The sequence below is a fragment of the Agrilus planipennis genome, unplaced genomic scaffold, assembly GCF_000699045.2.
Source record: "Agrilus planipennis isolate EAB-ADULT unplaced genomic scaffold, Apla_2.0 scaffold6, whole genome shotgun sequence".
Lineage (NCBI taxonomy): Eukaryota > Metazoa > Arthropoda > Insecta > Coleoptera > Buprestidae > Agrilus > Agrilus planipennis.
Window position 1 is genome coordinate 2,661,920 of NW_020439302.1, and position 16,814 is coordinate 2,678,733.

General features: G+C 34.3%; 2 protein-coding genes across 3 annotated transcripts in view; both read left to right on the top strand.

The window, feature by feature from the left end:
* LOC112905649 overlaps nt 1-1,116 on the top strand; it is a 4,120-nt gene extending 3,004 nt beyond the window's left edge. The window contains exons 2-3 of the mRNA XM_025978455.1: nt 6-30; nt 109-1,116. Coding sequence (XP_025834240.1) covers nt 6-30; nt 109-720 — 637 coding nt within the window. The 3' untranslated portion in view covers nt 721-1,116. The remainder of the gene's footprint in view (nt 1-5; nt 31-108) is intronic.
* A 326-nt stretch (nt 1,117-1,442) lies between these two features.
* LOC108744297 (myb-like protein A) lies at nt 1,443-11,258 on the top strand. 2 transcript variants are annotated; one of them, XM_018480003.2, is made up of 7 exons: nt 1,443-1,607; nt 2,661-2,865; nt 5,669-5,922; nt 5,997-6,171; nt 6,241-6,356; nt 8,116-8,385; nt 8,557-11,258. In XM_018480003.2, the coding sequence occupies exons 2-7, from the start codon at nt 2,703-2,705 to the stop codon at nt 10,408-10,410; spliced, it is 2,832 nt and encodes a 943-aa protein (XP_018335505.1). In that variant the 5' UTR covers nt 1,443-1,607; nt 2,661-2,702; the 3' UTR covers nt 10,411-11,258. The 2 variants fall into 2 exon arrangements, with proteins under 2 accessions (XP_018335505.1, XP_018335512.1); XM_018480010.2 differs by lacking the exon at nt 1,443-1,607 and adding an exon at nt 1,797-1,969.
* The last annotated feature ends 5,556 nt before the right edge of the window (nt 11,259-16,814 follow it).

Genomic DNA, 16,814 nt, shown 5'->3' on the forward strand with positions numbered 1-16,814 from the left:
GAAAGGGAAAACTTTCAAAAATGCACCAAAGTAAGTGAAAGTTAATAACTTGTTTTTTAGTAATGATGTTAATGCAAATACTTTGAATTCTAAAATATATTTTTTTAGTTGGTGTCGACCTTGAAATCGTCTCAGAGTCTCTTAAAATGCCCCCGTTGCTTTCATCTCGCAGTTGTGGAAAAGAACATTGGTCAATGTCAGAATGTTCTTTGCCAGTACATTTGGTGTCGCAACTGCTCCAGTTTTTCGGCGACGGGCCCCGAGGACTTTTACGATAAATGCCAGAAATCAGAACTCGTTTTAGAGGCTCCGGCTGTGCGTCAGAGGCTTTTGGACATTTCCAATGCAACAGCCACCACCAACGTAAATACAGATACCATGCCGTCATTCTTCATGGACTCGTCTCCTGGACCACTTCATCTAAATACTAGCAAATATGATTCATCAGGGTACATGTCAGAGAATGACTTGGGATCCCCAGCTGTCCGAAGGAATACCTCAACCGCACTCACGGGAAAAGATAAGTCTAATATTTTGAAAGATTGTAATAGGAATTCAAGCTCATCTTTGAGGAGGTCTAGGCGGTCGTCGCTGCTCTCGGTAGTGGAGTCCAATACTCCAAAGATCGTTGAAACCGTGGAACCTTCGAGTCCTCCTAAAGTTAAAAATGTTGCCTGCTCAAGACAGAGCAAAAAGAATTTAAAACGCCTCAAATTTTAATATAGTTCCTTTTTTATTCATGTTTATCTCTTAAATATATTTTCTTTTGTACGTAAATACGTTTTGTCCTTCTGTGATGTATTTTGATCGATTAATTAATTATCTCCAAATCTTTCAAGCATAGTGAGGATGCTTGAAGTAATTACGTTAAAAAAATATAATAAATGCAGGTAAGTGCTTAACTATTGGCATGCAGCCATAAGCATATTTTTTTAATGTGTACACTTTTTTAATAGGTGTTTGTTTTTTTTTAAGATGTAAGATGTGCATTGGAATTTTAAATTAAGTGAATTGTATCGTTATAAAGATTTTTTTAGTGGTACTAGTTGTTGCATTTCCTTTGTACTCCAGTTTATACAGTACTATAATTAATAAATTAACTTTTACATTTTTAAATTTGGTTTCTGTTGTTTTGCTATGTGAATTATTAGGACACGAATATCTTAAATTTTGGGAATCAAAAGACATTGTTTCTTTAATTGGGGTGTACAATTTGTAATAGCTTTGCTTTTCCTTTTTGTTTTTTTAGTATATACCTTAACAACTTTTACTTTAATTACGTTTTTTAATATTCTACAAAATGAAATTCATAAATAAATGTTTTTATTTATTATTTTCATTTTGGAGAGTACTTTCTAATTTTTTTATATAATTTGGACCAAATACTTTTTCTTAAGCCTTTTTAAAAATTTTAATCATCATTATCCATGGAAACAAAGGACTTATCTATTGTTTTTTAGAGTTACAGTTAATTTATTGTGTGTTACTTTTTATGTAATTTAGAAAAGTGCTAGTACTATTACTAGTATTTTTAGTCAGGTAAACTTTTAAGTAACAGAAAAACATACATATGCCTAATCAGTTAATAAAAAAGTGAATTTACTTAGGTGAGTTAACTTATTATTTTTACAGCATTTTTGCAGTATTGATGCTTGTCAAATTTGGCAATAAGGTCTTCTGTTCATCTTGTTATGAAAATTTTCTGTAGCAAAAAAAATTGAGATAAAAACGTTCCATAGTTTTTTGTACGTTTAGTTTCCGTTGTGTCGCTTCGTTAGTTTGGCGCATTTTAGGTTTTAGCATTTCAGTTTCGTACAAGCGTTCTGATTGGCTGACGCCATTTTATCGATGGTTCCGTTTGTAGTGAAAACGTCTTTAGTTTTTGTGTGTTATTTTCTAATAATTAACTAATGAATCTTTTAAGAACACTGTTATCATCATCCGAAGTACAATTACTTTTACTAGAGAGGTAATCGTTGTCATTTTAATAAATGTTTCGTCTGTTTGCTCGTTTACCTGCAACTTTTTACTGCAGTGGTTAACATGTCACATCAGATTAATATTTCTCTATAATGAATGAAAATATTTTTGAAAGCTGCATGTTGATAATTTTACTTTTTTAAACTAATTCTAGTTCTAATAAACCCTAATTAACACGTAAAAAATATTGTCTATTATGAAATTGCATTGTAATTGCTAGGTTACGTTAGCAACGTATTTTAGTTAATGGTTTAATTGTGTTTTATGAATGGTTTTGATCAAAATATTCATGCAATTTTACTGTAGATGGACAATAGGTCAGTAAAACTAGGTGCTTTTTTTGTTGTAAACATTTGTCTAGCTCACGAAAGTAGGTCAAGTACCAGGGATCTAGTTTATTTTGTTTTTGAAGGTTGGCCGTAATTTCGATTATTGTAAATTGTTTGTGTATTTCTAGTTCCTGGTTCCTGGCACTTGACAGTTTCTAATTATAAACCTTTTTTACATTTATAAGACTATTTTCCCTTCAGCGATTGCTTCGTTAGTAGTGTAGTATGTGCAAAATGTTACAATTAACCTGTCAGAGAAACTATTAAATTCCCTTTGTAACCTTAGTGCAACTGCTTACAATGCTTCTCCGGCTTATCGTTTTTTCTTAAGACTCACGGTGTCTGTTGCAGGTAGTTTGGAAGTGTTTTGTGATAAAACGGTACTTAAGTAAAATGTCGACAACAAATCAGAACAACTGCAAAAAAATTAACGGTAGCGGAAGTAACTCTACATCAAATACTCCTACAAGTACCCCAATAGCAACTGTTACTAATGTTTCCAACAGCCACACGCCTGTACAAAGTATTACACCTCCAAGCAATGCTCCTAAATATGGTGAGTAATTCCCCTTTCTTTTGTTTATATTTTTCCTTTTACTTTTTAAATGATAAAGACGTGTCCTTTAATCTGATTTTTTCCCAATATTTTGTTGATGACAGGTTGTTTAAAGTCTTTGTTATATATGCAGACATAAACAAAATGTGAGATAATTCCCCATTTGTAAAAGACATACCTATTTACACCTGTAATGATTTTGTTAAGTGCACTCAAAAATTTTTTTATTTTTATTTATAGTCTACCTTTCAAGTTTCCGTTGAAGGTTTTGTGATTACGTAGAAATAGACAATAACTGGTGTAATGTGGTCATGCCCTTTGATATTTGTTATCTAAAGTATTGTGTGTACCTTTGAATAATTGAATGTTCTTAGTTTATTATACGTAACACTATTAAACTTGAACTTGCAGGTAGAGTGGGTGGTGAGTAATACTGTAGGTTTTGTCTTAAATGAAATGTAACAAAACTGCTTATTGTTTTTGTGGTTTTGCACTTTAATATTTAGAAAATGGAAAAAGTACACTTGATTTATTTCTTATTTATAATTAAAAATAAGTCAAAGGCCATATTTTTTTCCAATTTATTTGAATATTTAGTCATCTTCTATCTTAAATTAAAATATTAAGAGTCACAGGTAATGAAGGACAAAGGAAGACCTTGGCTGTATATTTATTCTGCTTAAATTAGTTTAATCTAATTATTATCTCATTTTTCTCATGGTTGAGTCACAAGTTCCTTTTTCAACTAGATATCAACCAACAGCTGTATGAAAAATTGATGTTAACTTTGTTTTATCTTTCACTGCACGCATTTTACTCTACAGGCGCTTACAATGAAGTTCGATATGAAGTTTTTCTTTGCCTTGTGGGACCATTACAGTTGATAAAGCCAGTACTTTCCCTAATTAAAATAGATGGTATAATTTACAACAAAGAACAAGCCAGGTTGAATGAGGAATCGAAAAAGAAAGTATGGTTTCAGTGTGCAACTTAAAACGTTTATGACTTTTTATTCTAAAGGGTCTGCATTGAAAATGCCATTGAATTTATTATATCGTAATCTAGCAAATTACATTTTCATTTCTAAATGCAGATGCATATGTCGATTGTATCAATATCAGTTGCCTCAGTAAAACTGTTATATATCTTATCACTTTCGATAGGTAGATGTTTTTTGTTTTAGTTTGTATACTCTTGTGTGTTCTTACTTTCGAAGTAAAGTTATTAGTGGTGAATAGATTCTAAGCTGTTAATGGATAGTGTTCACATTCATTTGTGCTTAAAATGCAAAATAAGACTTCCTGTAGAACAGGAAATTACAAAAAATGTAGTTTAGAACGATAACGTAGTTGTCTATTATGACCTAGGGTAGGGTCTGATATTTGAATTTATATAGTTAGTTTACACTTTACATAATAAGACATTATTCGTTTTTTTTTGTATGTGGGATGAAAAGTAATTTTATTTTATTTTACGTTATTGAAAAACTAAGTACTTTAAATATTTTTTTGTTTCTATTTCATTAGTGCAGATGATTATTTATTATTATGGGTCTTGATACGTTCCAGGAACGTTATCACATACTTTTTGCTGTTTCTTGCGTTTGAGTTACCGTCATATCGCGTATCTTATGTTTACATGTTTATGTTGTCACGTACGGGCACATTTGTGTGGGACTTTTGTGTATGGTAGGGTTGTTCGCGATTGTATGTGACCGTCGTACTGCTGCATCAGCTTTTATGCTTTTATATTCTTCACACACAGGTACAACAAACAAGATATAAAGTTTTCTTGGTGTGCTAAACGATTATTTCAATATTATTCGTTGTATATGTATTACATTATGAATTATGTAGACTAAATTGACAGACTTCTTTTCAAATTAAATATTTTAATAGTTTTTGAGAGTTGCTCCTATTTTTTGTCGCAACATTTCAGAAGTATGGTACCTATTTCTTTGCTCTACTCAAAGTCACTCGTGAGCCTTTTGCCAAAGAAGAATTCAATCCTATACTTGTTGTAAATCCCCTTAAATATAAGTTAGTTTCAGCACAGTAGGTATTGTCTTTTAATGCGTGGCGTTACGTGCATAAGTTCAATATTTTTGTTTCGCTAAATCAGTTTTAGCCTTGCAATACCACGCTCTCTCCTCGGAAATCGGTCTTATTACTCCAAAACTGCTTTAAATGTTTTAAAAATTGCATATTTTTATGTGTGTAGTATACATAGGCATCCACCTACGTGTCATGCCGTTCGTGTTACAACAGTATTTGAAATGATTTTTTTAAGGTCTTCGCGGATCGTTAAATTGTATATTGTAGACAAAACAATCCGCTTTGGTGTGGTGCCTGTGGTGTTAAAGTACGACACCACTGCATATCAAGGAAATGCGAAACATCAAGGAATTAAACCTTAGTTAAAACCAAACATCCTGTATTTATTATCTTTTTTATAATTAATAATTATAATACTGACTGACTGCTTTTTTTATATATTGCATCAAGAAATATAAACAAAGATAACATTGTAATATGTATACATATTTAGTCAAACACTACAGGGGTTTGTTTCTTTTTATGTTTATATGTTATGGACTGTCCAAACATTGTTCATACAGTACATTGATTGATACATTTGTCGAATCTTGTTATGAAGGCGTTGTGTTATGCGATTAGATTGTGATAAAACTGCATTTAATATCGTTATTTGGTACGGTTATCAAAGCAAAATGTTCAGGGTATTGGTTTTTTTATTGAATTTTATTGTTGATGATTATTAATTAAATATTTTGTTTGTCCAAAAGGTACGCTTGTTCCTAACAGGGTGTTCGTGGGTGGTATATCCTCGAACACGACCGAGGCCGAGTTGTTGCAGCTCTTCAGCGCCTACGGTACTGTAAAAGCGGCCAAAATAATACAGGACCGGGCTGGTGTCTCGAAGGGCTACGGTTTCATAACGTTCGAGAGCGAGGAGGAGGCCAAGAGGCTCCAGCGCGAGGCAGACAACATTGTTTTGCGAGAGCGCAAACTCAATATTGCGCCTGCAATCAAAAAGCAGGTAGAGATATTTAACTTGTTTAGTTAAATTTTTGTTTGACTATCTTAAAGACGAATATATTTTTTTTTTTTAAGCCATTCAGTCGAGCATTCGATGCTTCGAGTCCGCCGGTGGTGACCCCTGGCGGTCCCGCACAGTACTTTATACCGGCTAACAGTATGCCATTTTACCAGGGTGGTGTGGCCTATTATCCACAACCCCCGGCGCCCCCTAACGATCCGAACGCACAACAGGCTCCTGTGTACCAGCGTAAATATTTTCTTATTTTATCTAATTGTGTTTTGGAATTTTTGGATTGGTAACGTTTGTTTTTTTCAGCTCCGACCGTGTACCCGGCTCAGACGGGGCCCCCTCAGACCGCGACTTACCCCTCAGTTATGTTTCCGGCCCCTCCCGTCTACATGCCGCAGCAATATCCCTATCAACCTGTACCGGTCAGTTGTTTCTTGTTTTATTCGACTTAACCTGGTGATAATATTGATGATCGTGTATTTTTTATGGCTGTATTTGTTCGTGCATCCCACTGTCGAAATTACATACTAACAACACCTCTCTCCCCCATGAAAGGAACGCTTTTTGTAAAGGCATTTTCATTTATTTATCTTTTAATCAATTAAGCTTTCTGTTGATTTTTTTTTCTTATAATTAATTCATGAGAAGTATATGTGCTCGTTGGCTTTGACGTTTTCATTACAATGTATTGTAATGTACATTCAAATGAATATTGAGGTATCGGTTTTTTGCTTTCAGCATTCTCTTAATATTACAAAGTAATTATTCCATTGTGTTTAGCCTTATTTTGTTATTTATAGTTCCTGTTTTACAGTGGGATGTAGGTAGTTTGGAAAAACTACTTTTCTTTCGTAAATTTTATTTTTTATCACAATAAGTGGTTTATTCTTTCAGTGTTTCGGTTTTTTTTTTTTTTGAATTCCCCGAGTATATAATCGATTAAATAGGAGAATGTTAGGTAATTGTAAATTAAAGAAAATGAAATAGAATTATATATTTTAGTACCATAAGAATTACACAGGATGATTCATAAATGGGATGTAGGAAGTGTAACCATCTTTTTCTACTTCAAAATGAGACATATGTTACAACCACATGTCGAAAATTTTAAAATTGCTATAAATTTTTAGATATCAAAGAATGTTTAGTAATTTCTTAATCTTTTAGTCGTGTATCCCTTATTTTTGAACTGCAGGACCTGGAGTTGTCCCAGTTTTTATGAACTGTCCTGTTTAAGTAGCACTTTAAACGATGCAATAATATTTGTATAGTTTGTTTTTTGGTGGTTGAGATATTTGTGTGTAAAATGATCGATTTTTGTGATGGTTTTTGTTCAGTCCAGCAACTACATAGCAGAGGGCCTTTACCCCGTCACCCAGCCTGCCTACGTGCTGCTGGACGGCCTGCAGTACTGAGGGCTCCTCCCCCCACAATATTCTTCTTGCGCCCCTTTTTTAAGGTCTCTGTCTCTGTCAAATTTCTCTCATACTGTATATTTACATCGCTGTTTTTTTTTTTTAATTTATATGATTAATTAATTGTTATTTTTGATTAATTCGCTTTAATTTTTTCGTTCCATTTTATTATTACACATTCATCGTTAAAAGAAAAGGAAAAAATAGAAGCAATTTCTATGTATGCCGTAGTGCACAATTTTCCCGTTTTTGGGCAATTTTTGTTTCGCAACTACCCCTCGCATAAGTTTCATGGGACATACGTTTTATTGGACTGTTTTTGCTGCGCATTTCTTTTATAAAATGGCAATACCTTTAATTTTTTTCGTTACTAATCTCGTCGATCCTTTTATGGTTTGCTATTATTGCCTGTTATGTTATTTTTCACACAATAATCTCATGCATCTTTTGGACTTGTGTTTTTTGCATGGTTTTCCCTTCTCACATTCCTGCGAATGGGTTTTTGGTTTTGCATCGTCATCGTTGTCATTGCGTATATTTAAATTTATCTACAAAAATCTATTCTCTAATACTAATGGCAAATGAAGCGATACAAAGTAAGAGAACTGGAAAAAGTGTTATTTGTTATAGTGAGTACCTACAAACTTTTTGTCGTTTTGTTTGCAGAATTTTAAACTTCTCTTATTTTATCAATATATAAAATTAGGAATCGTTTCCTTAAGAAATTTTTCTAGTTAATGCTTTGTTTTTCTGCTTTTTATTTCAGTACGACTTCAACTATTACGCGAACAATGGACCCCAGTACGTTGTGGGGAGTCAGGGCGGTCCTCAGCCCCAGGGTCCCCCCATGCAACCACCTGGCAGCCCGCCCCGACCCCACTGTTACACCCAGCAGCAGCTTTCCTTCAACACCGACGCAATGTATTATAGTATGCCCCTATACGGGACCATCGAAGGGTCTGCAGCCGCAGCGGCAGCCGCCGCCGCGGCCATGTACCAAGACACCGTTGAAACGGCCAACGGGAACATCATCGACGTAAGTTACCAACACAATTATTCTCGACTTCTTCTTTTACAGTTGATACTCGTTATTATTAGTGTTCTATATCGTATACATTTTTCCGGTTGTTTTTTATGATTAGATTAGGAAATAATATGTAGGTTTAGTTATTTATTTTAATATTTTAATTGTGTTAAATTTGCCCAGGACGGCGTATACAATGGCAGTCCGCCAGGTCCGGAATTAGACGGAGGCGGAGCGCCCGTTGCGCCTCCGTCCTCTTCAGCGCCCACCTCAATAATCGCGCTCCAAGAACAATCGCAACACGACCATCCTACTCCTATAGTCACGTCGACGACCGCGTCAGTAGACACCACACGTCAAACGACCACTCCCGTTGTCTCGCTCCTCTCTCTCGATCAGCACCAGGAAAAGGACTTTACGTCGTTGCAAGGTGGCAGGCGCCGTAAATCGACGGGTGGAGGTGCCGCCATGCCTCCTCACCAAGCTCCACCGCCATACCTCAATCATCATCATTCTCATATGCCGCCGTTCGGTCATCCGCCCAACGGTTACGGTTATCACCCGCACGTGCACGCGACGCACCATCACCACCTGCAACCACCACCACCACTGCCACCTAACATGTTCAACGGACCCGTGTCGTTCGTTCAGCCTCAGCAGCCGTCCGCGTCTGTCGCCGATCACTCTTACTTGTCATCACGAACCTACCAAGCTGGAAATGGAGGAAGAACCATGAACGGTGGTTTGTATAACGAAACAAACACCAGTAATAATAACAGCAAAAGCGGCGGTAGTACATTCACTTGGGCTCAGAAGCGGTACAAAAATAACAACAACAACAAAGATAGAAGAAACAGCGCCTTCGAAAATAATAATAATAATAATATCATTAATAGTAATAATAATAACAATGCTAGTCAACAGCAGAGGACGGAGTCGAACTCGTCTGCTACAAGTGTGGCTGACGAAGAGATAGTCGTCAGTGGTAACAGTACAACGAGAGGTAAAAGGACTAACGTGGACACGCCGCCTCCTGCGCCCTATTCGCCGATAGTGCATGCCGTTATCGCGAGCACTGCCACCACGACAGCCGCCGCGACGACAAACGCCGCGTTAGCAGCGTCGTCCGCTACCGGTAGCGGACGATATTACTCGCGAAACTTTCACAACAACAACATCGGCGTCAATACTAGCGGCAACAGTAGGAATTTGGGACCCCGTAATAGCAACAGTGGCGGTAACTACTCAAACGGCTACGCTGGCGGACGGTATCACAACAGGCGCTATTCGACGCCCAACGTCTCGACAACTCAACAACACCAAACACACGCACCTCGGTACGGTGGTGGCAATAGGCAACAACAACAGCAACAGCAACAGCAACAGGTTATGGTTCAGTCGTACCAACATCAACACCAATATCATTACAATCATTATAGTAACAATAACAGTCGAAAAGACTCCCATACTACCACCACCAAACAGCAGACGTCAAACGGTACCGCTGCTGCCAACAGTGCCATCGCTACTGTCGAACTAACAGACGTCAGTAGTACAAATTCGATCTCGGTCGTTACGACGCCATCAGTAACAACAACAACCAACTCTACCACCACGACCACTGCAACGACGTCCCTGGGCAGCGGCGACAGTAGTAGTAGTCGTAGTAATAGTATTAGTAGTAGCAGCGTCGTCGAATGCGTTGTTGTTGGTGACGTCGACGTAACGACGACGCCGCCCACTTCAACGTCGCCATTGTCCTCCCCATCTTCTTCTTCCCAGATGCCGCCGTCGTCGTCTTCAGTAACGACCTCGTCCGCTTCGCAGCATTTTGGACCGATAATGCGCCGTCCGCGCCGTTCGGTGCGCCGCTCAGTGCACGGGGGCTCGGGAAGTGCCGCTGGAGGAGGCGCAGCGGCTTTAAACGAAATTGGTGCGGGTGACGCCCCTCTGCCAGCGACAGCAGCTGGAGGAGGCGCCGCCGGAGGACCGGAAGTAACCGATGTATGCAAGAAGCTCGACAACCTCAAGTTGTGATGGCGTCTGCACGTGTGACACGAAGTCTTCGTCAGGTAGCGGTAGTCTTTAATATTTTCTTATAGTGTAGGTGTCTGTGTGTGATAGTGACGACGATTATCAGAGATGGTGATACTGCGACAGATGTATCGCTGATAGGGTTACCGTGGTGTCAATTGGCGTTTCGTCATTTCTTTTGCAACTTTTTTGACGATTATAAAAGGTACTATCTCACAAATAATATTTTTCGGCAGTTAAAATCATTTTTTTGATATTACTCTTTCTTTGTAGTTATAAATTTATTTCCAAAACGAAACGTAACGACTACAATGTTTGGGTTTAATACTCGGGTGAGTGGACAATGAGGAAGAAGAAATACACTGTAAACCTTCTTACCGTTGTATTAACTTCCTGCTTGTTCGCCATCTTGAGATACCCAAATGTTTTAATTAAAATAGACCCTATTGCTGCTTGCTACATTGGAAAATCTTAAACAATTAACACATTGAAATGCAATCAGTCGTATTTTTATTTTTGGACTTGAAGAATTTCAATTTAAATCAGTTTAACTTATTATCATATAGACATACATAAAAGGTTGACAAAGAGAAGAACCTTAAATCGTCAAAAAAAAAGTTGCCGATGAATTGACGACGTGACCATCAAAAAGTAAATCGCTTTTCGAGCCCTTTTCCTACCAAAAAAAAATATATAAAACGCGAATCGGTCACCCCAATACTGTTTTCATTTTCATCCCTTTTTTTTATAATTTAAACTAAAGACTGTGACAAATTCTTGTAACGACTATGAATATAGCATACATATATTTCGAAAAAGAAAAAAGTTAATATAATAAAGTAAAGAACAAATCTATTGTATCTTATCTACAAGCGAGAGCCGAGGATTAAAATATTAGAAATACTTACCCGNTCCCCCTCAGCAAAATCGAAAGGAGTACGATTGGTCTCAGCCAATCTAGTAACAAACCAAACCAGAGCTAATGGTAAAAATACAAACAAATTCCAAATATAATATTGAAATATAAAAAATCCTAGTAAATTAAACCTCCCAACCAAAATTAAAAAAGACATTAAAACCAAAAGTGTATTTAAAGATAAAAAAAAAACTGTAGCCATTTAAGGTCACTAATATTAAAAGAAAAAGCGCAGTATTTATTTGTAAGGAGACGTACGAGAAAAATATTTATAGAATAAGCGAGAGTATTTTTATTAATAAAATGGCAAGCACGCACCTGTTTGAAAAAAGTTTTTTAGTAAAGTTTGGAAAATCAGTTACCCTACGATTTTTCCGATAAATACAATAGGTACGGGTAATAATACCAGGTCTTAGAAACATTAATTTGCATGTACCGTTGCGTTACTTATCATTTTAAATTTATGAGTTGTGCAGATGAAAATTATTGCTAAATTCTGAAAAGCATTTTCTTGTTATTTTTACAAGAAATTTTTGTCAAAAATTCGCCAAGAGTGTAAAGCTACCAAAGTTGCGTCATTGACAGTTTAAATTTAGTTATATTAAAAAATATATTGTCTCTGATGAATTTTTGATAAACTATTTCTGAACATATTTGAATGTGGTAATCTTAAAATTATTTTTCACACATCGAGTAATTAATTGAAATTTACGTTTTAAGTATCTTATTGTGACTCCTTTTTCCATTTATCGAAATACCCACCTACCTATCTAGAGACAATCTTCATTCTGTATTTAAAAACAGTATCTTCCTTATTTTGTTTGGGATTTAAAGATTCAAACAGGTGCTTGTGACCATTTACCTTTGTATAGTAAGACCTGTAGAAAAGGGGAAAATAAATAATATAAAGGAAGTGAGGAAAAAGAAATAACAGAGCAATATAGTATCGTCAATTTAGTTTTTTTGTAAATATCGAAAACTTAGCGGGACATGCTCTAAAACGGTTGTGCATATATTACATATATTAATAAGTAAGGCGTATTATTATTATTATTATTATGTGACTGATTGACAGGAATGATAGAAAGGGTTGATAGATTTTTTTTTGTTGCCATTTATCTACTGAAAATGTGTGCTTTTCGAGAGGCTTTTGAGAGAATTTAGGAAAAGGAATGAAAAATTATTTACATCCTTTTTATAAAAGTAGTTACCGAAAAGATGTTTTCATTTGGGCGATAATTAAAATAGAAACAGAGGCATGTGAACTACGAATTGATAAACTACACATGGGGCTAAAAGTTGGCACGTCTCATTTTCGAATGCAGTAGTAACATACGAAAAAGGTTTTTGAAAAGTGCTTTCTTGGAATTCCCCTGGAAAGCTCGTGATGCTGTGGTCGTTTAAATGAAAACAATAATGTATAGAGTTGAATTTTCACAAACGCCATGTCCTTAGTTTTTATCTTTTTATATAAATAATAGTAATATTTAATAGTTTCTTTAGTTTGGATTTCAATCTATGTTAATGATCTTTTTCTTTTCTTTTGTAACCCCTTTTTATCGATAATTTCCAAATATTAGATCAAATGCGATAGGACGTGCTAGTAATAGTATGATGGCGCGCGGTATCCGTCAGTAAACAGTACAAACAAGAGTATTTTTTTTTGTACAATTCGTTTTGGGAAATTTTTGAAAGGTCGAAATTTTTTCTGCGAAACGGTGGATGGAATGCGTTAGAAAGTGAGATATTTCTTAAGCTGCCATTTAAATTATTAAAGAAGAGAAAATCGAAAATTATAGGCTTCCGTATTTTGTATTATTAAAATACTATGCTTTATTATTATCATCCCGTGGTACTTTATTGTTTGTTTCGTTTTTTAATTATTAAGTGCTCTCTGAATTTTGATGTCGCCAATATCTTTGAATAATAAGTGTAATATTTAAAATACACGTCGTATATGTCATAACTCTTATTATTATAAATTTTAGGCTGTGACCTTTGAGATGTTGTTTTGCTATGTTGTTGAAAATGATGAAAAATTTTAACGGCATCGCAGAGAAAAACGAAAACCATAATGTAATATTAAAAAAAACACAAAAAAAAACAACACTATTTATCGTTGAATTTATTATTTCAATACACAACAACGCCTAAATATCGAGGAGAAAGTGTGTGTTTTACAAAATGTTTTTTCCAGGCGTCATAGTTTTGTATTTTATAAGTTCCCAAAGAAAAAATATTTATGGTAACGTTATATATATAACTATATATNAATTATTGCTAAATTCTGAAAAGCATTTTCTTGTTATTTTTACAAGAAATTTTTGTCAAAAATTCGCCAAGAGTGTAAAGCTACCAAAGTTGCGTCATTGACAGTTTAAATTTAGTTATATTAAAAAATATATTGTCTCTGATGAATTTTTGATAAACTATTTCTGAACATATTTGAATGTGGTAATCTTAAAATTATTTTTCACACATCGAGTAATTAATTGAAATTTACGTTTTAAGTATCTTATTGTGACTCCTTTTTCCATTTATCGAAATACCCACCTACCTATCTAGAGACAATCTTCATTCTGTATTTAAAAACAGTATCTTCCTTATTTTGTTTGGGATTTAAAGATTCAAACAGGTGCTTGTGACCATTTACCTTTGTATAGTAAGACCTGTAGAAAAGGGGAAAATAAATAATATAAAGGAAGTGAGGAAAAAGAAATAACAGAGCAATATAGTATCGTCAATTTAGTTTTTTTGTAAATATCGAAAACTTAGCGGGACATGCTCTAAAACGGTTGTGCATATATTACATATATTAATAAGTAAGGCGTATTATTATTATTATTATTATCATCATAATAATACTATTATTACTATAATATGTACTGTCTCTTATTACCTGCTACATACCTTACCTACTACCTAGAGCTAGCAATGAGAAAATGTAAGAGAAAGTACATTATTACTACTGTATTGTTATTATTATTGAGGAATTCACAACACAGAAAAAAGGATAAGCCTTGCTTTGAAGTTTTTCGTTCGTTTGTAGCGGTTGTGCCGCTATTTCGTTTCCTTTTTTTTATCGGAAGTAAGGTACGTTTGGATCTGTCCATAATTTACATAATGCAGAATTTATCAATTTTAGTCCACCTCTTCCTGCATAACAGGGCCGTAAGGCGTGGTCTGACCCTTTCCCTATACCGATATCCAATAATAATTTACTTTCAAATTACCAAATAAGGGAAATTGAATTATAGGATAGCAGAATTCTTCTGCAAATTGTCCTGCCTGAATTGGTTAATTATTGGGTAGATTGTCAGGGAGGTACATATAAAAAATGACATGTTTGCCTGTAGTAGCGGTTCTAAAATCATTACATGAGGTATATCCTTACCCCTCTCCCTGCACGTAAGAGAAAATAAGAGCCCGGCTGAACCCCCAATGCCCAAATTGCGTTATGTAAGTTATCGACAGTTCCTTTTTGCTGATAATAAATAGCAGGGTTGTATATCATAACGTACGTTCCAGCGTAGTGATCGTTACCCGTGTGCATGAATTGAAATACATTTTTTTAATGATTTATTATTCTATTATCATCAGAACGCCCTTGCCACCCCGCCGGTTAGTAACGGTGCATACAAAAGAAAGGCCACGCGTTTTTTCATATATGATTGTTTGACTAATGACAATATAAACGTACATAATATGTATTATTATAACGTTGTTGAATATTATAACGATTCATTATTATTATTATTATTATATTTTTTAGTGTATATAAAAACCTACTGCTACTATATTATTATTACATTATATATGATACTTACATTTAAAAATGAGAAAACATGAAAAAGTGAGCTTAGCATTAAGATAAGCCAAATATTTGTGATAGTTATTTAAACTACTGGAATCAGTTAAATTCTTGTTATTATTTTTTTCGTTCCTTTTCGTGTTTCGTTTTCGTAATAAATGAAATGCCTTTAATTGAAATTGAAAAATGAGTGTGATAGTCATCATTCACCATGTGCTCTCCGAAGATCGAGTTAGATAAAGGCATTATTTGGACACTTGTCAACCGTCGATTGGTAAAGTTTTCTTTTCCTTTTTGGACTTATTAACACCAGTGTTGAATTTCGTATTTATGTTTGTTGTTGCTCCGAATCTATTTTTGTTTATATTTGTTTATTAATACCGACAGATTACGAGGTTACAATAAATTTATTAGACGGTCTATAAAACTGTTGAAAACGTTATAGTAAATTTTGTAGTAGCACGATTGGTCCCAGTACAAAATGAAACATTAAATTTCATTTTTAGTTTATATATTGATATTTCAACACTTAAGACATTACGAAATTTATTTCTTAAGCAGATAAAGAGTAAGTTTATGTATTACTTACAATTAGAAATAACGCTGTTGAGAAATGAATTCATTAGTTAGGTGTTGAAGTGTGTTAAAAAGTTAAGTGCTACTTTAAGTTTTTTTTTGTTGTTGTACAGTAATAGTCTGTTCATCAAGGAAAAAAAAGAAATAGGAAAAGTACGAAATTCAATATTGACCGTTGTCTAACTTCCGCATTATTATTCTTTCCTTTGTTTATTTAGCGTTAAAACTTTGTAAGTATATTTAAATAATAAGTTGTCGCCTACTTAAGAAACATAGTGAGAACATATGTAATATTTATAAGAATATTTAGGTAAGTCCATGTGTAAGTTATCTCAAATAAACAATAAAACACATCAAGTATTTCCGTTTTTTTGCTTTTATAGTTTTTTTCTGCAAGGTAATGTATCGAGTATTGAAATTAGGGAGCGAATAAAAGTTTTTAACGTAAAGGGAGATTGACGCGCCATCTACAAATGAATTGCTGAAACTATAAGAATGCCATAGAAAATGTAAATTTTCCGGGTAAGTGTTTCTCTTTGAAATTTTAAAACATTGTGCAATCTAAGGGCGCTTGTTTGATCTTTATAATTGTTTTATTATTTGACAGATTATTATTAGAAATATATTGTTATTAGACAAAGCAGACTGGCAAGTAAGTCTGCAAGTGTTTATGCCTGTTTTGATAAATTACTTGGTTAAATCGCTGAAAATACGTTTCATTTTCTTACAATCGTATAAACATTTGAACCATTAAGAAAAATCATAATTAATATACCTAAGTGAGTAGTGGCGTTATTAAGTGAGAAAATGTTACCTATGGATAAAACCAATTCAATATTAGGATATGGAATCTACTGTGGCGCTCTTGGGAATGAAAATTGACGGTGAAAATGGTAAGCTTTTCATACTTGTAATAAAAAGTATTTAAATACAAATACAAGTACTTTTATTAATAGATTATTTAAATACAAATACAAATATTTGGTTTTGTATATGTATTTAAATACAAATATAAATATTTTTGGTTATATTTGAGAATTTAAGTATAAAAACCAAATATATTTCTAAATTTAATTTTGTGTAAAGAAAAATATTTATAGAATA

Coding starts and splice junctions, on each gene's coding strand:
- LOC108744297 (XM_018480003.2), top strand. CDS start 2,703: ATGTCGACAACAAATCAGAACAACTGCAAAAAAATTAACGGTAGCGGA. Junction 2,866..5,668: donor AAGCAATGCTCCTAAATATG/GTGAGTAATTCC, acceptor TTTGTCCAAAAG/GTACGCTTGTTCCTAACAGG. Junction 6,357..8,115: donor ATCCCTATCAACCTGTACCG/GTCAGTTGTTTC, acceptor TTTTTATTTCAG/TACGACTTCAACTATTACGC.